This window comes from Rattus rattus, chromosome 11 (assembly GCF_011064425.1).
Source record: "Rattus rattus isolate New Zealand chromosome 11, Rrattus_CSIRO_v1, whole genome shotgun sequence".
NCBI classification, from domain to species: domain Eukaryota; kingdom Metazoa; phylum Chordata; class Mammalia; order Rodentia; family Muridae; genus Rattus; species Rattus rattus.
In genome coordinates, this window is record NC_046164.1 from 77,706,115 (window position 1) to 77,729,677 (window position 23,563).

At 48.7% G+C, this 23,563-nt stretch overlaps 1 protein-coding gene across 2 annotated transcripts in view; it reads right to left on the bottom strand.

Moving 5' to 3' along the window:
* LOC116912156 (tensin-2-like) overlaps window positions 1-23,563 on the bottom strand; it is a 54,333-nt gene that overhangs the window by 10,215 nt on the left and 20,555 nt on the right. For both annotated transcript variants that reach the window (XM_032916077.1, XM_032916076.1), the window contains exon 3: window positions 10,150-10,187. In XM_032916077.1, coding sequence (XP_032771968.1) covers window positions 10,150-10,187 — 38 coding nt within the window. The remainder of the gene's footprint in view (window positions 1-10,149; window positions 10,188-23,563) is intronic.

Genomic DNA, 23,563 nt, shown 5'->3' on the forward strand with positions numbered 1-23,563 from the left:
TGCCGAAAAAGAGGTGTGGCAGGGTGTGTCTGTCTGTCTGTCTCCGTGTGTCTGTGTGTGGGCGGGATGGCTTCTCTTACAAAATATTACTCCAGAAGTGGCTGGAGCAGAATACAGCAGCATCAGGACCATAAACCTCTACATGGAGTACACCCCATCTCGAGGAGAGTCATGACCAACAAGCTGGCTGTCCACAGTCAGACATAGTAACAGCACAGGATAGTGTTGGGGTATGGGCGTGGCCGGGAGGCAGGGAGGCAAAGTGAAGTATCTGAACATCTTATGAGGAGGAAGACACACAGAGACACCCTAAAGATGTAGGACCCGATCAGTCCTCCGTCTAGGAGGATCCACTCTCGAAAGCACAAGCCTGTAAAAATACCACTAAGGTCTCCTGCTTAGTCAGGACAGAGAAGTCCCGTTCGGGTAGGAGAAGGTGCTCGGAATACCTCTCCCAGCCTAACTTTAGGCTCTGGAAGACAATACTGGGAAGACACTAGAAGAAAGACCCCTGACTGGACCAGAGATTCTCAAGACTGTCAGGACACCTCTGAGATGTGCATCCTTGGGCAACACATTGATAGGTTCCACAGTACCTCAAATATGTACAAATAACATCCTCCTGGTTATGTGTTCCTCCACCTGTGCCCAGCCTGAGGGGCAGGGAAAAGGCCTCCACTAGAGGTAGAGGGAAGAGTGGGTAGATAAGACAGCCACAAGTGGGGTTCTCACTTGTAAAGACAATGTATGGGATCAGGAGAGAAGGAACAAGAGGTGTCATTGGACTAGGGCTTAGAAGTAAGGGAGACACACATAAGAAAGCAGAAATCAGGGAGGCATTCCTGGTAGGTCGAGTTCCAAACATGAACAGTAATCCCAAGGATGGGGGGCAAGAAGCTCATTCATGGGGGGAGATGACGGAGGTTGTTGAATGAGATGTTAGCTCACATGGGAATCTTGCAGAAAGAGGACAAGTACTCCTCATAGGAAAGCCAGTGTCAATGGTAAGATACCAGGACAGGTTCAAGACAGGAGGCAGTGCTCCTGAGACCAGAAAGTGGGAGGGAGATAGAAGTCAGAGCTAAATGTGATTACAAGAATTTCCCAAGCTGATAATGAACTCGGGTAGCTAGCTGATGGTGCAGGAGGTTATGTTTTCATTATGGAAGCCAGCCAACGTCACCAATCAGCCTTCTGCACCCAGAAGCTGCAAACCTTCACCATGCAAGTTCAGTCAGGCCTGTAGAGAAAAGCCAGATAACTGGAGACCACACAGCAGTATTACCAATAAGCCGGGTTGGACTGGAAAAACAGAATGCTAGCTGGTCCCTGGGAGAGTAGAGGTTCATACATATTGTGGGGAAAAAAAAACACAGACACGGACAAACACTGGCACACATGAACAAACACTGACTGACACGATCACAGACCCACACGCCTCTGAAAAAGGGGCAGAGGCCTGCTCTTCAGGAACTTGCAAGAAACCCTGGCCTACAGGCAGCTGAGAATCCAATCAGGCAGTCACCCTGGCTTCAGAACTGGTGGACTAGGATCACAAAAGTCTTCCTGGAAGGGCTGAGAAGACAGACAACAAGGCAGTATCCTGAGGGTCAGGGAAAGGGGCAGCAGCCCGGGTGTGGGCAGTCCCACAGGCAGCCTGACAGAAGCCTTAAGATGCCACAGTGCAAATGCCACTGACCAAGATCTTTGACTCCAGTCTCCAGAAGCACCCAGAGAGAGCCCTCTAAATGAGAGGAGCAGACAGTAGTCTCAAGAAGAATGAGAAAGCGCACTGCCCTTTCCTGCCTCGCTATCTGATGCTACTGATCGCCAGCACTCCATGAAAGTGCCTGATTACCATGCTTCCGAAAATTCCCTCAGTCGAGGACACTGGAGGTGTCTATACACAGCACATCTAGAGGAACAAGAGAGTGCTCCCACAGAAGCCACAGCCCTAGGCTAACAAGGGGGCTTAAGTCCTTTTCACCAGCCCAAAGGGAAGGTGTTCTTGCCTTAATCTCATGGAAGACGTCAGTACCACAAGGTAGAACTAGAAATCAGACCCAGGTTTTGTGTGTGTGGTGTGTGTGTGTGTGTGTGTGTGTGTGTGTGTGTGTGTGTGTGTGTGTGTGTGTGTTCTAAAATTTTGAGACTGTTCCAGATAGCAACACAGAGGAATTCCCATTTTGCAGTTCTGATCTCAACAAAAAGGGTAAGGCCAGAAGAAATGAATAAGTCACCCTGTCACAAAATTCATATAGTCAGAAGGCAGAAAAATATTCACCGAGTATCTGCATTTGAAGGACATGTGCTCACCAATAGCTGGTCTTGAGTTCTCTCCCCTTCTCTAGACCCAAGACCTCTAAGACCCTGTTCTATGGGAGCCTAGGGCAAATGGTTGTGTGTGTGTTATTCTCATCACAAAAATGGAATCTGTTTTGATATCTTCAGTGCCCTTCCCCACTGGTAACAACCTGTCTGAAAGAGGTCAGGTGGCACCTACTGGCCTTCCCAACGTCCCTGGTCTACATCACGCAGACACCCCATTAGTGTCCTATGACCAGAGTAGACCTCAACCAACAGATATGCATGCTTGAACTCACCAAACTATAAGGGTCAGCAGGGGATCTTCTACCTCAGGTTGGCTACTGTCCGGAGTCACAGGGATGGAACGCAGAAGCAGGTTTCCCAAGGAATCTCACCAGTTCTAACTCAAGTGAACCACTTGCGTATCCCCATTGACTCAGGCCCATCATCCCAGGGCCAATCAAGGACCATGGGAAGATAGCCTCTTGCTTTAAAGATGCAAAGAGTCCTCATGGTACACAGGCCTAACCTAAACCCTGTGAAGGACACAAAGGACCGATGCCAGACTTCCACGTTCCATAGCAAGCAACAGGCTACAGCCAGTCAGATGAAAGGGCAAACCGGTTCAGCTTCACTCCAGAGATGTACTAGGTCTATTCTATCTGTTACAACACAAGATGGACTGACTCTGGGAGAATCAAAAGGGTAGTTTGTTTTTTGTTTTTTGTTTTTTTTTTTTAAATCTGGTATTAACTTAAAACAAACGCAGTATCTCAGAAGAGTATCCTGTAGCCCTGCACCATACACAGTGGGGACTCACTCTGAGAAACGTGGTGATGCAGGCCTGTCACTGTGTAAATACCATACAGTGTGCTTGCACAACCCGGACCACGGCACTAGCACCAGATGACGCAAGCTGGTGGACCACCATCAGATGTGCAGCCCAGTGTTGACTAACGCATCATTACACGGTACACACCTATAATAATTCCCTTTGGGTCTATTGTTGGGGTAAGGAAAGTAATCCTCTACAAACATAGCTTAAACATAGAACCTTGCTGAAGAGCAAACATGTCACCACAAAGTGACATTTACACTGCTAACTACAGGACAATATGGTCCTCTCTGCCAATCTGGCCACATATCACAGCCGGCATCAAAGCCCTTGGTTAGCCGGTGCAGTGACTAACACCTGCAATCCTAACACTTAGAAAACTGAGTGAGGTAAGGGAACTGGTATAAATTTGAGGTCAGTCTAGGCTACACAATGTTACTTCCACCTGAGCTAAAAAAGTAACACTGTGACAAAAGAAAGCATAGAAGAAAACAGCCTTGGTTTCTCCTCAGTAAATGAAGTCCCTGATCCCATTCAACGAAGCTCCAGAAATCTACAGTCAACGGCCTTGTTTGGGGCTCAGATTATATGGAATTCAAAAACATGTATTTCTACACACAGGTAAGTGTTGGTTGCTTACATAACAATTCGCACTTGGGTCACTGACTGCAAGGTGAGCTCAGAGCCCAGGGGAGGTTTCCCTAGTGGGCAGACCACCCCCATATCCTGATCCTCAGAAGAATTCCCCCTCTCAGGAACAATGACCCCAGCTCGCAACTCTTCAACGAGTTTCCTCACCAAAACAGGTCCAAGTTAGCGAGTTGAGGATAGCCTCCCTGGAAAGGGACCAGGTGGGAAAGACAAAAATGTCCCGTAAAGAGCAAAGTTTAAAGAGGCTTATGGCTTTTCCCACCCCAGTGGTAATTTGGAGCAAGCAAGATGTGAATGGATAAATGAACTATGGTCATTGGGGCAGAAGAGGCACCATTGGTGCTTTAGAAGGGAGTAGGATTCTACTTGTGTGACATTCTGGAAAAGGCAAAACTGTAGAGACAACAAGAAGAAAAAACGGAGGTCACCAGGAGCTGGGAAAGGAAAGGAGTGCATGAGACTTCTGAGGCAGGGTAAATGGCGCATATACTCTACGACCCCTCTGTCTAAACTCATAGAGTGAGAGTCATGGTTTAAATATCAAATGTCTCCCACAGGTTCACATGCTGTGTTTGGTTCCCGAGCTGATGGCTGAATTGGAAAGGTACTAGTAACTTTAGAGCAGCCATCCTGGTAGAGGTCGATGGACATTTTCAAAGGGGACACATATCAGATATGCTGTATATCAGATAGTTACATTGTAACTCATAACAGTAGCAAAACTACAGTTATGAAGTAGCAGCAAAAATAATTTTACGGTTGGGGGTCACCACCGCATGAGGAACTGTACTAAAGGGTGGCTGCATTAGGAAGGTTGAGAACCGCTGCTTTTTGGGGATGAGGGCACACTGGAGGAAGTAGGGCATGGGGACTTCTGCAGCTTATGCCTAGTTTCTAATCCCTTGAGGGGAAATGGAGGTGTCCTATCCACCGCAAGGCAGACAGTGACCTCCTTCCCATTTTCCCACCATCGGGATCTGCCTCTCACCACAGCCCAGAGTCAACAGAGCCAAGAACAGTGGGCTGAACCTCTAAAATCATGAACCAAAATAAATGCTTTCTCCTCTAAGTTGTTTAATGCTGGGTATTTTTGTCACGGTGATGAGAAGAGTAACACAAAGACGAACATCAAGAGTGAGTCCGACTGTGGAATGAATGCTCTCTGGATGGTAAAGATGTGTCAGTGTCGATCTTCAGTTGCAACAGATGCTTATGGTGAGAGAGGCTATGCAGAATCAGAAAGAAACCCCCTCTACTTTCCCTTCAATTCTGCTATGGGTACCCAAAAAGAATAACTTCAATGACTTCAAAAAACAACTCCATAAGGCAGCGGTCAAACTGGCAGCTGAATGGGAGACCATTACCCAGCATACACACACACACACACACACACACACACACACACACACACACACACACACACACACACACACACACACACACACACACCCCCCCTCTCTAAACCTCTCAAGTGCAAAGACTTCAGCAAATGCAGACAAGTGTTGCCTGGCAGACCTAGGCTCCCAAGTGGTCCTCATGGTGGTAGGCTAGAATTACCCTGAAGTCAATGTTGTACGTGGGCCCAGCTCAGTAGAAATGTTTGCTAAATTGTCCGGCTTAAAATTCAACTACTTCCATTGTAAGGACAAACGGGGAGTCAAGTGGAAGAATACTGGGTGACGCTGAGCTGGCAGAATGGACTCTCTCTCAGGGAGGTGTCATCAGCTAGCTCCTGAAGATGCTACCAATAACAGCCAAGGACAGACGCCCTTAGTGTCATGTGAAAGGTAAACAACCATGCCTGCGGGCTCAGTTCTTCAGCGTAACCTGTGGATAATAGCACTGGCTGTCTTACATTCTTCCTGAGCATACACCAAATGCCTGTGTCAGGTGAGACAGTAGCATCACATGTCACTGCCCTATGACCTATAATTGTCCACCCCACCTTCAGATACAGAACATCAGAAATACTAAACCTCAGAGAGTATGTTGTACAAGTCACAGAGTACCCAAGTGCCCAGGAAACTGACGAACACATGGTTCAACACAAGAGCTCTCAGCTCGTAGGGGTTTAGGGTTTTGGCTTCTGTTGCTGTTTTAATGAAAAAAAATTTTAGTTGGCTTGGGGGTTTGGGTTTTGTTTTTTTACTAGTGAAATTGGCTCATTTTTCCTAGGAAAATAGCTAGGACCATAAGGAAAAAGCCCACCACTTATACTCCTTAAGGGTAGGGAGTTAGGTATGGATGTTGTCATCTTCAGTGCTGAAGCCCAACTCCACTCTTTCCCAAATGCTCATGGTGTAGTCATCCTACCACAGTGGAGATCGCCCAGACCCTATTTCTATCAGAGTAGGGCTGTCTGGTATTCTGGCACCTGATGGAGGGTAAGTCCAGACACAAGACAATGAGACCGGACAGGGACATCAATAACGGAGGGCTTAACACACAACTCCCACTGGCTTCCTTGTGTACATAGAACATTATCTGGTTCTCACAGAAATACACACCTGGGTCAGCCTAGGCCTCCATATACTGCTGAAGGGAAACAGGAAGAAGAAACACATGTGGCCCTTGCTGTGGTCTCTGTAGAGGACTGGGCATCTTGGATGTGTCACTGATAGAATAGAGCTCGGAGCCCAGCCAGTAAAGATGAGGATGGGCCTTGTGGCTAAAAGCATCATGGAGCCCTGGTGCCAGAGACTGGTCCTTCTTGGGTTAAAGCACATGCTGAATGCCAGGGCCTGATGGCTACCCAGTGCTGTCCCCGCATGAGTATTTCAGCTCAGCTAAGTCATGTTTAATCTCCATGGGGGACTTCTGATGACCCAGGATCCTAAATCGTGCCTCAAGGCATGGGGCAGAGGTCAAAACAGCCAATGTCCATGGCAACCACAAGCTGCAAAGACAAGACTGGTTCTTGTGTGCACCTCACAGAGACCGTCCCCAGCCCCTCTTCTTTTCCTCTGCTTCCTAAAACTTCTGTATTTCTCCTTCCTTTTTTTCCCCTCATGCAAATGAGTCAACTGATGACAGGGATAAAAAACAAGTCACAAGGCCCAAGCTCAGCACCCAGGGAGCAGAACAGTGGGACCCCAAACTCTCCACAGGGTTCACCAAGCCTACTCGACTTCCCTAAGTGTCATCTCAGGCAGTGTCTTAGAGAAGGCCATTGTTGCATGTAATTTAAATACGACGTTCCACACATAAGGAAACTGAGGCTCAGACCTACTTCGGCAAATGCAGACAAGTGTTGCCTGGCAGACCCAGGCTCCCAAGTGGTCCTCGTGGTGGTAGGCTGGAATTTCCCAGAAGTCGGTCACGGTAGGGCAGCTGCTTGGTGCTCAGTGGCTTAAATGACTGGAATCTATGGCTCACGGTTCTAAAGGCTGGGTGCTCAGAATGGAAGAGGATCTTTAGGGGTTTAGTGCTACGTCTGGACCTGCTTCCTGAATCCCCAGCCAAGCCTCTCTGCAGTCACTATTTGATGGAAGGGGACGAAAACTCTCCAGAGCGTCTTCCATAAGGGCTTTATGCCCACTGTTCACAAGGTACCACCCAACAACACCTAACAACCTCCCAGAGGCTCTGCCCCTAGTGCCATCACATCCACGGTTACATTTCAACATGTGACTCTGGACACATTCAGGACACAACAGGTAGACTGGTCTGCTATCAGCCCAAAGCCCACGAGGGGATCAAAAGCCAGGTCTCTCCTCCCACCCATCATCTGCTCACTGAGCCTCATGGCCTGGCCTGAGGGGCATAGTGTCCAGTAGCTCAGGAACGCAGTAACCTCATCCACCATACTGGGGCTTCTAAGTCTCCTCACTGTGTCTCGGTCTCCCTACTGCGATCCAATCCTCTTTATAGAGCCATCTCTCTGTGTCCTTGGTACTAAAGGAGCGACTGCAGGCCTGGGCAGACATCTAGGATTGGTGACATTAACAAAACAAATAGAGCAATGCAAATTCATCATGCCCACCCACAGCCTTCAGGGACCTATGCCCAGCTCTCACCCTCACTGGAGCGCCAATGAGGAGGACACATGAGACATAGACAGATGAGGTCTGACGCAAGACCCAAGTCCACACCTTAACTAAAGCTTTCCAGTTCTCCCAAGCTGCATTCAGGGAGGTTGCCCAGTAACGCACGCACGCACGCACGCACGCACGCACGCATGCAAAGACTCAAACCCCAAGTGAGATCTATGACGCACAGTAAGCAAGGACCCAGAACTCACAGCAGTGACTGACGTGCGAGAAACCAAGTTCCAGTTCCTGAAAGAAATGCTCTCCAGCCGATGGGCTCCTTATTTTTGGAATGAAAAGGCGCTTTGTTATTGCTGGTGGCATTCTGTCATGCTATTCAAAGCCACATTAAAAAATAAAAAATAGGGGCTGGAGAGATGGCTCAGCGGTTAAGAGCACCCGACAGCTCTTCCAGAGGTCCTGAGTTCAATTCCCAGCAACCACATGGTGGCTCACAACCACCTGTAAAGAGATTGATGCCCTCTTCTGGTGAATCTGAAGAAACCTACAAAAAACTAAAATATAATAAAATGAATAAATCTTTAATAAAAAAAAAAATAAAAAAAAAATAAAAAATAAAGATAAATAGGTAGGTAGGCAGGCAGGCAGACAGACAGACAAGAGAATGTGGATGCATTTCCTCCTCCCGGCAGAATCTGATAGGAGGAAAAGCCTTTTATCTCTCAGCAAACTGCCAACTGCTGCATTCAGCAATGTCGTATCAGTCATACCCCAAGGCTTTTTGGACGATTCTTTGAACTAAGGAATCCTATGCAGGCAGAAATGGAAGGAAGGACGCACGCAGTTTCATTTCTTCAGCTCAGGTCAGTGATGATGGAGTGGGTGACAAGACACACTATGAGGACAGGGGCCACGCCACTAGGAAAGACACACAGAAGTCCCCGGATGGGGATGAGAGCGCTACACCTCAGATACCCTCCCAAAACGGGTGAGATGTTCCCAGCTCACCTCAGCCTCCCCAACTCCAGGCTCCACTGCAGGTGAGCAGGACACGAGTCGGAAATCAGTCCCACCCAGGGGTGCGTGTGAACAAGAACCGTGGCCCCAGGTGGGAGAGGGCCTTCTCGGAGCAGAGCTGACTGGGAAGGGAAAGTAGAGCTGCCCCAGGCCACCCTGCAAGGCTCAGAGAAGAGCTTCTGAGTGACCTTAAGAGAGCCGGGGGTGAAGAGGAGAGGAGAGAGGGCTGCTCTCTGCAGGTTCTAAAGCTGGCCAGAAAAGCACTTAAAAGGAAAAGTCGTTTATCTCTGGGGGGGGGGGGGGGAACAGGGCTAAGACCATTTATTCCCCATCTGTGTGGGTGACTGTGTCTGTGTGAATATGTATGCCTGTGTGCGCTCGGGGTACACAGATGACTGTGTGCACACAAGCATATGCATATGAACAAAATGAGTGTATGCACGTGTACATACGTAGGTTTGGGTGTATAATAAGTGTGTGTGGTTTTGTGTGGAGGAAGTCTTCCCTTCCTAGTCCCACGTGGAAAACATACATGGGAAGCCATGAAGTTCATGGTATCCTGACGTGCTCCAGCACAACCTCCAGTTTAGAGACTGAAGACAGCCTGACCCACGATCCTTACAGCATCAGCAGAACCCCACCTCCCCTGTCCTATAGCCAGAGAGAGGGATCAGCTCACCAAGACCCCTGATGGTTCGACGATCGGAAAGGTTCTAAAAGACTCCAGTCACACCGAAGACCAAGCTCGAAGCTGGGGAACCCAGAGCTTCGGGTGTGGAGAAGGGAATGCACTGCACGCTACATCCTTGCCACCTGTATTTCTAGATCCAGTCCACAGCAATCAGGGGAGCACCCCGCCCACAGAGCACTCTGAGAGCACGCGTAGTAGGCCTAATGATCCCTACTCAAGGTTGTCCAGCTTTTCCCCAACCACATCGAACAATGAACTACTGTCAAGGGAGCCAGCACACTCCTCTAGGGCAAACATGGCCTCGCGAGACTCTGCTTCCACACTTCTGTCCCAAGAATAGATGCCAACACTCGGGAGAAAGTAGGGAATCACTCGTCGCTGAAAAGGAGCTGGTGGCACGGCCAGAAAAGGATGACTGCGGTCTTATCTGAGATCAAATTCTTCAAAATTATTTTCTATAATCAAAAACGTGAATTTCAAAGCCCTGTCGGGCTGCTCTTGAGATGAAAGTTACATTTCCGCACTCGGTGGTATCCACCAGCCTCAGCTCGAAGGGCCTCCTTTCGGGGGCCTCATCCCAGAGGGCCCCCTCCCGCTCTGCTTATCAGTCAGTGAAGGCCAGCTCAAAGACGTCCCATAGGAAACCACGGATTTCTTACCTGGGCTTCACATTTCTTGTGGCAGGAATACTTGCAGGCTGGAAGAAAGAGAAAGAATGTTCGTCAGGCAATCTCAGGTGACACTGCTGGGTCCCTGTCCTTGAGAAAGGAGGGCTCTGGGAGTTCTCTCCCTGACAAGAAGCGGCTGTGCACGGAGAATGCAAACTGAGACAAAAGTGACACCTAAGAACCAAGGTATGGCTGTGTCACGGTGGTGCATGTGCTCAGCGTGTATCAGGACTTGGATTCAATTCCCAGAACAGGGGGAAAAAAAGAGGAGGCAGAGAAAAGGGGGGGAGGGGAACCACAACAACAAAAGCTCAGACAACCTAGGTAAAAATTTATCAGGAGTGGAGTCTCAGCTCCGTCAGCCAAGTTGGATCCCTAAAGAAGAAAGGCAGGACCTGGGGAGCAGAAATTATAACGGATCCCTGGGGAAAGAAGAGGAGAAGGAGGAAGAGGAGGAACAAAGCCCCGGGCATTTGATCAGAGCCCTCCCAGGAGGGGGAAAGTCACGAGTTCATTTGGTCTCTGCAGGTTTCCACTTCCGGGAGACCCAAGCAGACACTGTCAGAATAAATTCATGTCTAAATTCCTACAGAAGAGTCCTTCAACAGAGGCCATTATGTGAGCAGAGCGGGTCCTGTGTCACGGGAGGCCCTGACAATGCAGACGGGGTGCTGGAACCAATGTGGATTTCACAGGCCCTCCCCTCTGGCCCGGAGGCCGGCGGCAGCTGGGCCTCAAGGAATAAAAGGCCAGTAGCAGCAGCATGGCCCAGAGCAGTGACAAGGCCGTATGTGGCAGAAAGGGCAGCATGAGGACAGTGGGAAATGAAACGACACCATGTGTCACATGTGGCCACCATGACCACTCTTGGGAGTACCACGGAGGCTTCAATGCCTTCCCTAAGGTACCTGCCTGAAACTTCCTGTCTAGGCTCCGCCCCTCCAGCAGGGCTCCCCAAGGCACCTGCCTGAGACTTCCTGTCCGGGCTCCGCCCCTCTAGCAGGGCTCCCCCAAAGCAAATTCTAGGATCTCTCTGGCCTCTGTGCCCCCTCACAGAACTATCAATGTCAAATGGAATTCTTCATGGGCCCCGGCTTTCAAACTACAAAGTGATACCCTGAGTTAAGTGTGAAGAACTCAGACGACGAGGCCTCAGAGGTCAGAGGCAGGGGACTAAATCTCAGCTTGGTGCTGCGAGCACAGGAGCTCAGCAAAGTTAACACTCTGTCAGGCCACTCTGCCTTCTGGACAATACTTAACCAAAAAGGCTCACAGAGGGTTAAGCAAGGTTGAAACAGATAAATGTGCCCAGGGTCTAGGAGTATGTGAACCCAAGGAGTTAAGAACCTATTTAGGTTTCCATCTGTGTGTGATCTTGTTTTCAACTCTCTGTCCAAGCTTTTGAGATTTGCTAAAATAGATATCACAAATATTTATTCTTCATCTTCTAATCACCACGACATATTAAGGGTGACCAGGGATTTCAAAAATCAAGAAAGATTCTCACTAGATAAGAGCACGGCTTCCATGAGAGGGAACAGGGAACTGTTCAGACAGGGAACTGAAGAGATGGCTCAGTGGTTAGGAGCACTAGCTGCCCTTCAAATCGATCGGGGTGGGTTCAAGTCCCAGCACTCCCGTGGCAGCTCACAACTGTCTATAACAACTCCCGTTCCAGGGGATCTGTCACCCTCACACAGACATGCAAGACGTACAGGCTAAATACCACTGCACATAAAATTAAATAAATCTTAAAAGCAAAATAAAAAGACAGAAGCCAGCCCAAGCAGAAGAAAGCAAAAATACTAAAGAAAAGGCGATAGCACACCCCAGAAGCAGCAGATGCCTTTGTGATAGCCTTAACAGTTCTAACCCCATGTACAATGAATGGCTGCTGTCTGCATGTTGGAGGGGATACTGTGTAGCTTCTGGGGGCAAAGAATATGATGGCTTCTGGCACTTTCTGGAGCTACTTCAGCAACCGTGCAGAGCTGCCAATTTGGAAAGAAACGGAAGCCACCACCAGCCAACACTCAGCTCAGTCTGCCAACTCCATGGGCATGAGGTCTCAGTGACGGCAGGCTCCAACCTCAGCCAGGCCTTCAGATGATGGACAGCCTCTGAGGAGACCCTGAGCGGGAACTGCTTGGCCCCTTAAACCTCCCATTCCCATTCTAAGAAACCATGAAAAAGAGCAGACGCCCTTTTTGTTGTACTGGAGCACTAACAGCATGTTCACAGCACAGTGAAATCCAGCTATCTCTGTCCCTAGTTCAGGTTTCAAAGCTCAGCCTCCTGAGGATCAACCGCAGGTCCTTGGTGGGCCCACGCTGACAGCTCCCTACCGACACCCTACTCTCCCCAGCCTGGTTCCAACGTCCGCTCTGATTATCCTATGCTTGCCTCTGAAGCCCACCCAGCTGCCTTGGTGCCTCTGACCCCAAAGCATGTCATGTCGGGATCGTGTTAACACCCATCCCTCGGGACAGGCTGCAAGCTGGAGGAGAGGCGGTCTTTGCCGTGCACCATCAGATTCTGCCGAGGGCGACAGCATTAGGAGCCCACCATAGGGAACTCATGATTCAGTGCCTCTAGCACGGATTGCGCAGGTATTTCTAAAACTCATCACTTCCCTCTCTTTTTGCTCCTTTTACTGAGGGGAGGTCAGAGTCTGTGGATGGACCCTGAGGATTCATTCACACATCAATTGTGAACCAGCCAGGACCTGTGGCTGGGCCAAGCCCATGGCATGCAGGAAGATACACAGTAAGGGGCTTGCCCGGGCAGCCTTTGGCTCCTCCAAGGCACCAGCAAGTAGGAAGCCCCTCACTCCCAATCACTAGAGCTCCCACTAACAGGCATACAGGCCCCCAAAGGAATAACGGCCAATCCCAACCACCTGTCCAGAAGCTATCACACTTTGATCTAAATACGGGGCTTTTTAAAAAAATTACTATTTTTATTCTGACAGTTTCACATGTTGATTTAATGCACCGCGGTTACTCTTTGGACTTTCATAAATGCTTAATGATTGTCTATTAAACAAGTGGTCCTGATCGACTAAGAGTAAATGGATGGGATTGCAGAGATGGCTCAATGGTTAAGGGGACCGGTGGGTGCTCTTCCAGAAGACCCGGGTTCAATTCCCATTACCCACGTGGTGGCTAACAGCTGTTTGTAACTCCAGTTCCAGTTCTGACACCCCTTTTTAGACCTCCATAGACATGAGACACATATGTGGTCCAGAGACGCACGCAGGCAAAGCAAAAGTAACTAAGTCTTAAACTGGTTGATCACTTTAAAACAATTTTTTAAAAAAGACAGATGGAAAGGGGGAAAACTCTGTTGCTATTGTTCTTGGGACAAAGCCTCACTTGTAGCTCAGGCTAGCCCAAACTTCTGGCAAACCTCCTGCCTCAGCCTCTCAAGTGCTGAAACTACAGGTGTTTAAATCACCAGCTCTTGCTTTATTTGCCAAAGGGAAATAAAAAAAAAAAAAATCAGCTGGTGTTCCCTCAGGCTGAGACTCTGCCTCTCACGCCATTACTGGTGGGTTAAAACCTACGTGCTGTATCACCATGCACACAGCAACTCCACCAGGACTTTAGCAAGAATCCTGCTCACCCTAAAGGTAAGTACAGGCAGAGCGCCCCTTCTCCAAAATGCTTAGGTTTCAGATTTGGGAACACTTTCACAGGCTTACGATTTGCTTCCAAAAATCCAAAGATTGAAATGCTCCAAAATCCAAGCTATCCTGTACAGCCAAATTTTAGATTTTGAAACATCTTAGTTTGGGGAGCCTCATACCAAGCTGTACGTTTTTTTGTTTTTTTGTTTTTTTGTTTTTTTTTTTGTTTTGTTTTGTTTTTCTCATCCAAAGATGCAAAGTAAAAAAATAAATAAATCAAAAAATTAAAAAGAAGAAAACAGGGACGTCAGTCCTCCACTTCTGGCCCTCTGAGCGAGTCCTAGCCAACTTCTTCCTGCTGAAACCACCCTCTACCCCTCAGACGGAAGGGCAGAGTCTCTAACACTCCAGATTCAGCTTCCTCGTGTGAAAGAGGACATAGAGCATCTGCAGGTGCTACCATCAGCTTCTCAGAGTCCCAGCACATGTCATTTAACACGACAGCCTCCTTCTCCTGGCCCATGACCTTCCCCTCAACACCAGGTTCATGAGACTCAGGGGTGGGACTTCCAGTCTTCCCAGTCCCCACTCACCACAAAAATTCCCAGAGGACCTCAGATTCATGCTGCCCTGAGCTCTCCATGTGTACAGCCAGGTGCCCTCTCATCTGTCCACTGACAGAACTACATTTCCCAGCAGGCCTCGGGTCTGTCTGCTATTCCCAAAGCCATGCAGCCATCCCCAGAAAGATGGCGCGCTCTGGGAGTCTCCACGCAAGTGTTCTGAGATGTTTCAGAAACCCGCCTACTCCTATGCTGGCCAGTGTCTCCTGCCAGTTCAACCCTCACAGGTTGAGGTTGGTCTGTTGCTATGTATTGTCATGCTGTATTCTGTATCCCAAGGTCTAGTCGCCTCCAGACTAGAGAATTCTCACATGCCACATTCTGTTGTGAAAACCCTGACGCTTGATTTAAAACTATTGGTTGGGCAAAGATGTCTGCCACCTGTGGCTGAGCAGAAGAGAGATGGGCAGGGCTTCGGAGGAGGCTCGGGGCCACGAGGAGGGAAAGGAGGAGGGAAAGGAAGAGATAGAAGAAAGAGTCACAGGGTGAGTGGATTGTGAGCACGTGCCGTGAGGGCTGACCTGTTGGAGTAGGAGTGGCCCAGCTGGAATGTGGCAAGTGATCTCTCAGGGTTACCGACCGGGAAGCAGACAAACTAGAACAGAGAGTTGATATCTGTCCAGCTCTAATGCTAATTTAAGGCTCACTATAAATATAGAGAGGTTTTGTGTCTTTTTTTTATGGAAACCAAATGATCAAAGATGGGGTAGAAACCCCCCGAATAATATTTACCACAACCCTCCACGCCCACTTCCTCCTTGCTGACAGAATCATATTAAGTCTAGCTTCCCCCTCAGTTCATCCTTGTATGAATCACAGGAAGGTCACCCTTAGAGTTAGATCTGGCCTGGTCTAGGCCGGTAGCTGTCAGAGGGATCAACAGACCTCCAGGTCACGGAGACTTCATAATGGGTTGATGAGGCCAAACTATTTCTCACACATCTCTTCTCCCTTCTGCGTTAACACGGTGGGGCAACTGCGGACAAATGACTGTGCAGGCATTTAGGGGTCTGGCACTTATACCAGATACCATTGTATACCAGCAGACACTTGAGGGAAAAAGCCAGCTTCACTCAAGAAGGCCCTTGTGAGGGCTGGAAAGAGGCTTCAGCTGTTAAGAGATGTGGCTGCTCTTTCGGAAGTCCTGAGTTCGATTCCCAGCACCCACGTGGCAGCTCACAACTGTCTGTAATTGTAGTCCCGAGGGATCCAATACCTTCTTTTGGTATGTAGCCATACATGTAGACAAAACAACCATATACATAAATAAATAAATCTTTTTACAAAAGACTATCCTGATGAAAAATTTCAGTAAACGCTTCTTCACTGTTCTGTGAGAGCAGAGGGGGCATTTGCAATGAGTGTCTCTGGATTGTCTGGGATGGGATGACCATGTGGGACTGGGACAACGTGGGAACAAGACCACATGGGAACAGGACCGTGTGGGAACGGACCAACTCGCAACACGACTGTTGCAGCTGTGAGTTATCAGCTAAACTAGCTACTTAATCAGGATCATCATTTTCATCTGAAAGAACCTTGGCAAACAAAATATGATTATTCAGAAGGGGCTTCTCGCCGATTTCTCAAAATTAATCAAAGTGAGCCTATCACACCAATGTCGAAACTTCAAGCGGAAATTCTCTCTTCAGAAGATCTACACCCAAAACCAGGAGCTCCACAACGAGATAAAATCAACAGATAAATACTGACAAGCATAGATGTTCCTTTGGGATTTTAAAACAGATGCCTCAAGACTAGGAAGCCTGTAAGTTAAAGGACCAAGAATAGACCAGGGCACTGTGATCCTTGCTGGTTCAAAGATCCACCCAATACAGGAGACCAACAAACCAAAGAGAGTTCAAAAACAAACAACAACAGAAATGTACTGACTCCGTTTCAGACTCCACAGAGAACTGATCTTTAAAAAGCTGTAATTTGGGGGTTTTGATATGAAATCCAAACAGAGTCCAGAGCAATCTGAAAGGCTGTCAGCAAGCTTCTCCTCTGTGTATTGACACGGAAAACGCGTGCTTTTCTGGTTCTTACGTAGCATGTAGAGAGACTGAACGCAGAAGAAAGCAGGGAGGTCCCACCTTCCCACTAAAGAGAAACACAGAACACCATCTCACTGTTCCTTGTGAATGAGAGTTTTGAGGGAAGGCATTTTCCACTGCAAATAGATTACCTTCAGTTACTGTTCCTTTTAAGCCATTTATTGCACATATCATCAGCTCCCACTTCTATCGTATTCAATGGTGATGGGGACTGGTCATATCTACAGGGACCTTTATAGTCTTCTAAGTGACCTGAAACTCACGGTGACAGTGACGACACTTAGGCTTACATGGACAATGACAACCTGGACAGATGACAATCCCATTCACCCTTCTTGACAGAGGCTTTTAGAATGGGGAAGAGATCCACTTCTGACAGAGAGAAAGGCACATGAACCGAACGTACCCAGGTCTATCAAGTCCCCTATTCTCTTACAAAAGACACACAAGGGAAGGCCCCCTTTTGGTTGCTGTCAACTGAGAATGGAGCTAGATTCTACCAAGAGAAAGCTAATGAAGTCAGTTGGCACAGTGGGAACCCAGGCACAGTCCTGGGATCCAGGCCGCCAGCCCCTGTACATCCAGGTCTAGGAGAAAACCCATGCCACAATGGCTAACTGGGCCCTGGAGGCCTGGCTGCCATGAATCCTGCTCTACACACCTTGTCCCACTGGTTCCCTTGGTAACCACAAAGAAAGGCATATTCTCATGTTCTTGTTCTATTTTACAAATGGAAAATAGAAGCACAGGTCAGACTTGGTGGCCGATGCTCGTAATGCTAGCTAGCACTCAGGAGATCTGAGGCAGGAGGATCACACGTTTGAATCCACCTGGCTGTACAAAGGGAGTTCCAGGTCAGCATGTACTCTCAGGTGAGCATGTTTTAAACATATGACGAGCAAGGAGGCAGAGGCTCTTGTGTGCCTGGCGCGATGACTGGGTTCCAGGTCACTAAGCCATAATACAAATATCTCTCGGAAAGTGTACCAAATGAGGAGTTGTTGTCCCCCGTCTCAAGGAGGGCCCTATCATTGCCTGCTGCCACCACCTCTCTTCTGTAATGAAACCTTTTGATATGAAAAGAACAATTACCTGGACTATAAGAGATAGATGGATGGATGGATGGATGGATAGATAGATAGATAGATAGATAGATAGATAGATAGATAGATAGAGAGATAGATAGGCAGGCAGGCAGGCAGGCAGACAGCAGGCAGGCAGACAGCAGGCAGGCAGGCCATATTTGCTAAAGATCTGACGTGTAGCCAAGGCTAGAAGATAAAAAGCTCCTTGTATAATATGAAACAAAGGTGAGGGACTCATCCATCCCTAAGAAGTTGACACAGGAGAGACATCACAGGTTGCCTCAAAAGGTGGAGGAGCAAAAAAATAGGGAAACTCGGGGTTGGGGATCTAGCTCAGTGCTAGAGCGCTTGCCTAGCAAGTGCAAGGCCCTGGGTTCGGTCCCCAGCTCCGGAAAAAAAAAAAAAAATAGGCAAACTCTTTAATCCGTGAAAAAAAACAATAGGACTAACTCCATGGATTTCAGATGTGCCAAACGGGAGAGGCAGAAATGAGCACAAGATGTCGTACACTATCTTTGTGACTGCGATAGTGGGTAGGCACTAGGTAAGTCTGAAACCTTGACAACTTTTGCATGCTATAAATACCACAAACAGAAGGGGAGGATAAAGCCAGTGAATGAGAATTTGCAACATGTAAGGTGGAAAGATAAGAAACGCTGACTCGTGCTGTGCGTGTGTGTCTGTGTGTCTGTGTCTGTGTGTGTGTGTGTGTATGTGTGTGTGTGTGTGTGTCTGTGTCTGTGTGTGTGTGTGTGTCTGTGTCTGTGTGTGTCTGTGTGTGTGTCTGTGAAAGAGGCACCATTCCTAACACAATGAAGTCTGAGAAATCAAAAAGGGAAAAAAGTCATCTAATTTTTAAACAAGCAAGGTTTGAAAGGCGAGTCGGTTTCTTACATAGAAACGTGGCAGACATGTCGGGCAATAACTGGAGTTTGCATTTAGTGAACAGTTGCTAAAATGGAATGCTCTGAAGCTTCATGTGCCAGATGCAGGACCTCCAGCCCTGCAGGCTTCACTCAGAGAACGTCGCTCACTTCCTGTCGTGGCTGCCTGCACACTGAGCTCTCTACAGAAGGGTCAACTCCCTAGTCACAGAAGGGTTTGCAAAACTAGGTTTAAGGATCCAGGCTCCCCAACTGCCACGGTTCGCATGCCAGCCATCTGGCTCCAAAAGGCCTGACATTGCTATGTGTTGTCCTGGACACATAGCTACTCTTCAACGTGTCTCCCTGGGCCTCGGGAATCCAGGCTGCGGGCCGACAAGGTTGTCAGAGTCTTTTATACAACACTCTACAGATATTTACCGAGTTATAAAGCACCCTCTACCTCGTGTGTTCTCCAGCACCTTCTGCAGGGACACTCTATGAGCTGTTCCCGAAGTGCTGGCCGTGACAGCCATGGCACCCTGGGAGCAGCACTGCCCGGCAACGCTGTGGAAATCACGCAATCCCACCGGGCTCTAAAGGTGTCCAGATCACAGTTGCTGTGGACTGAGAACTTGTGTTTTATCATCCGGGCTACTCAAAAACCATTCAAACATTAGAATCTGCCTGCAAAATTGACTAACAGGACCCAGATGTCCCTGGCCCACAGAAACCTCAAAGCATAACCACCAAGACCTTTGAGGACGGCAGGAAGAAACAGGATTTCTTTGCAGAAAATGGGACGTTTCAGTCAAAGTCAAGAACTGAGAAGCACGGGAGAGAGAATCAAGAAGAACACAGGGTTCCACACCAGACGAAGGACATAATGGAGCTGGACGCTCCCCGGTACCTCTTCTTCTGATAGGTTCTGTCACACCACCATCTCTCAGGATGGAGCACGACTGGTAGGGGGGGGGGGGCGCTGAGCCAGGCATTCATCTGCCAATCCCATCTAGATTTTCAATCAGCCCACTGTCCCTGTGCACCTCCTGAGAGACATGGGACACCCTTAAGAGTTGAGCTCTCAGCCTGGGCAGCACCCAGGCTGACGAACTGCCAGCGTGTCCGCTTCACAAACCTGGCTCACAGAGCCTGTCAGCACCCCAGAGGAACCATCTTTTTCTTCATGCCACAGGTACCCGACTGCACTCCTGCACTGGATGCCTGCCCACCAGCCGGGGGGCCCTTCAGGGCCTTCGTGATTAACCTAAGCCTATTTTATGTGGCTAAAAATGAAACCGCAGTCTGAATGAAATCTATTTTGGCTCAGTTCCTCTCCAAGGTACAAAGGCCACATCTGGTGATGGCTATCTTAATGGCACCATCCCAAGATAGAGCAGGACAACACGTGGGAGCACACGTGTGTGCATGCATGACGAGGGTATGCATGTGCGTACGCGCATCCCTCTTTAAAACGTTCCTAATCCACGCTAATGACTCTAAATCCTAACGACCTATCCGGAGGCCCCACTTCTCCATACCAGGGTCGGACTGTTTCCACCCTCTTGATATTCACAATGGAGATTATGGGAGGACCAACCGTCGTCAAAGCGTGTCCATCAGCACAAGTATAATAACATACAAGCATCAACTCGCTCACCCAATATGCTACACGTGAGAGCTGCACGCAGGAGCATCCTGCCCTCCCTGTGCCAGGGACACACTCAGCACCAAGGCACCTGGCCCACAAAGCAAAGCCAGCCCCTCAGCCTCCTGGGCTTCCTGCTAGGGCAGAAACCGAACAAAATTCTGAAGCTACCCTCTGACTGACCACCCAGACATTAGGAGAGAATCAGGGCGGCAAGGCAGCTTCTGAGAAACTGAGGCTTGAGCAGAAACCCCCAAAATGGCCGAGCTAACCCGGAAGCAAGTCCAGAAAACAGCCAGGACTGAGCACTGTGAAAGGGTAGGTCGTACATCCGAGCGAGGGGTGGATCCACAGGGGAGGCCCGGCCTCAAGGCCACTCAGGAAGAAGTGTAGTCCTTCTAATGGAGGCTCTATGGCTTTCCAGGCCTGCTCCCCAAGAGCAGGCTAGAGAGCAGTGGTTCTCAACCTCTGGGGTCACGACCCCCACAGGGGCCATTTACCAGATATGCTGTAGATCAAATATTTATGTCAGCAAAATTGCAGTTTATGAAGTAGCCATGACATGATTTTATGGTCATTCCCAAAGGCCATTGCAGGGAAACTGAGTTAGGAGGATGATGCAAGGTCTGCAGCCTAAGGTAGGTACTGGGCTCTAGGAAGGCTATAAGAAGCACCGGGCAGGGCAGGGAAATAGAGCTTAGATAGAGGGATAGAGGATGTTCTGCTCACAACATCTAAGAGTAACAGGTCCAGGTCCTAGGGATCAAGAGATACGGACCTAGCTACACAGAGATGTCAGATTCCCTGCTTTGTCATGAGCGAAGCTGGGCCTCTTAGAGGCCGGCTGTGCTGCTTTCATTGGGCCCTGGCACCATCTGAAAGTCCACAGCCTCTGGCAGTGTGATGCCTCCCATGCCCACACCATACAGAGCCTACGACTTCTCCCTAATGCGTTTCCGGTGGGTGAGCCAGCCTCTGAGCCACAACACTGCACACAGCAGTCAGTGTCCTTCCTAGGCCTCCCAGGCCTACCCGACTGGCACCACTGCCTGTGGAATTTGCAGGGTGCTTCCTATCTGAAAGCACGGTTGAAGGATTCTGGGCTCACACATGCGACCCAGAGCACCAGGCCATTACTTCCCGACACACTGCATTGTCCTCAAAAAGGAGGGCAGCATTTGAGAGACAGGATGAAACAGCTTCATGCTAAGTAGTACCCGCAGCAACTGAATTTAATAATTAAAAAATAAAAAAAAGAGGTCATGAGAAAGATCAGACCGAGGATTCCTGGAACATAATTTCAGGGCATTAAAGAAAAAGCAGCAATTGCATAATAACGGAATTACTATACTTGTGTGCATAAATGTGATGTCTCAGGCTATTTGGGTTGCTATTAAAAAGAAGGGGAAAAAAAAAAACCACCACTGCCTGAATAGCTGAGCTACAATAGCAAATCTATTTCTCACAGTTCTGGTCCTAGAACAAAGCAGTGTGAGAGGAGGGCCCCCCTCACACACTACACAGTGCTTTCTGGTCTGCCATCCTCGGAAGAAAGGTAAGGCATCTATGAGGCAGCACAGCACTCTGATAGTAGGGGTGTTGGGGGTGCTCTCATAGCCGTACAGAAAATCAGAACATGAAGGAAAGTTGGATAATGTTAGTGTCCTCTGGGCCACAGAGCCATCATACTGGCCGTCACGTTTATGAAGTCCTAAAGGCCTCCCTGGGACCTGAGAAACTGAGATGTCTGTCTGGAGGTGACAGGCCTCACCAAACCTTTTTTAACAAGTGAATGACAGAGGAACTTCCTGAACACATCGTCCACACGAATCACCACCTAGACCTCCCAGACGGGCTCTGCCTAAGATTACAGGCATGGCGGGACAGGCGCGGCTCTACCAAGCGCCCTGAGCCAGACCGATGCCCCTCTGTGACCCTTCTGTGTGTACAGACATACACACGGATACGTGCAGTCAGAGGAACGGGCACATTTGCACACATGAGTAATCATATCTGCAACCATTCATACGTACAAACACAGCTACATAGGTAGTGCCTGCCTATTCACATATGAACACAAAAGGACGTGCTGTCAGATGTGCACAACCACATGCCATTTAGACAGGTCCACTGAGGTCCCTCTCACATTTACTGAAGACAACATCAACAGAGCTCACAGAAGCTACAGGACCAGCCCGGAGTCTCCGCTTTACAGAGGGAAGCCAAGCTCAGGCAACGACAGGGCCAGCGCAACGAGCATTGTCCAGAGTAAGAGAGGACAATGGCTTCCAGCCAATGAACATACACTGACTGTAAGCCTTGACACTGCTTAGGGCTTCTCCTCGATGCTCTTACCCATGGATTCTCTTTAGGTAAACGTAGCAAAAGCTACGTGAGGTGCTAAGCACATTAAGGTAGAAAGAAGGCTGTGTGGGCTGATTCCTCAATAAACCCAGCCCTCTTCATTCATATATATATGAATGAATGTGTGTGTGTGTGTGTGTGTGTGTGTGTGTGTGTGTGTGTGTGTGTGTGTATATATGTACTTTCTGGGGGACAATGAGCATGGTGCATGCCAGTCACTGCTGTAGGTGTTGATAGATACACATCAATGTGGAGTCATTAAAGAATTCAAAAGCCAGGGCTGGAGAGATGGCTCCATGGTGAAGAGCACTGACTGCTCTTCCAGAGGTCCTGAGTTCAAGTCCCAGCAACTACATGGTGGCTCACAACCACCTGTAATGAGATCTGATGCCTTCTTCTGGTGTGTCTGAAGACAGTTACGGTGTATTATATATAATATATACACATATATATATTATATATATATATTAAAAAAAAATAATTCAAAAGCCAAATGGGAAGGGGAGGGGTCAGGGGGTCAGGTGTAGGGAGAGCAGGGGAGAAAGAACAGAAATAAGAGGAGGGGGCAATCTTCTGCCAGAGTCCTGGGATGGGGGAGGCCCCAGTGTGTCTATGGGGGTGACTCTAGCTGAGTCTCCTAGCAGTGGGAAATACGGATCCTGATGTGGCCACTTCCTGAAACCAGACACGACTCCAAAGAGAGAGATAAGGACAGCAACCTGCCCACAAAACCTTGGACCCAAAATATGTCTTGCCTACAAGATGTGCAAGGACAAAGACAGAGGAGCTTAGCACAACTGTCTGATCGCTGAGAGGCTCCACCCAGAAGCCAATGGAAAGAGATGCACAGACCCACAGCCAAACATTAGACAGAGCTCGGAGAATCTTATAGGAGAGTTGGGTTAAAATTGAGGGCCCCAAAGAGGACAGGGATTCACAGGAAGACCAACAGTGTCAACTAACCTGAACCCTTGGGAGCTCACAGAGACTAAGCCTCCAATCAAGGAACAAGCGTGGGCTGGATCTAGACCCCTGCACACATGCAGCAGATGTGTGGGTTGGCCGTCATGTGGGTCCACCAACAACTGGAGCAGGTTTGTCCCTCAATCTGTCGCCTGCCTACCTATGGTCCTGTTC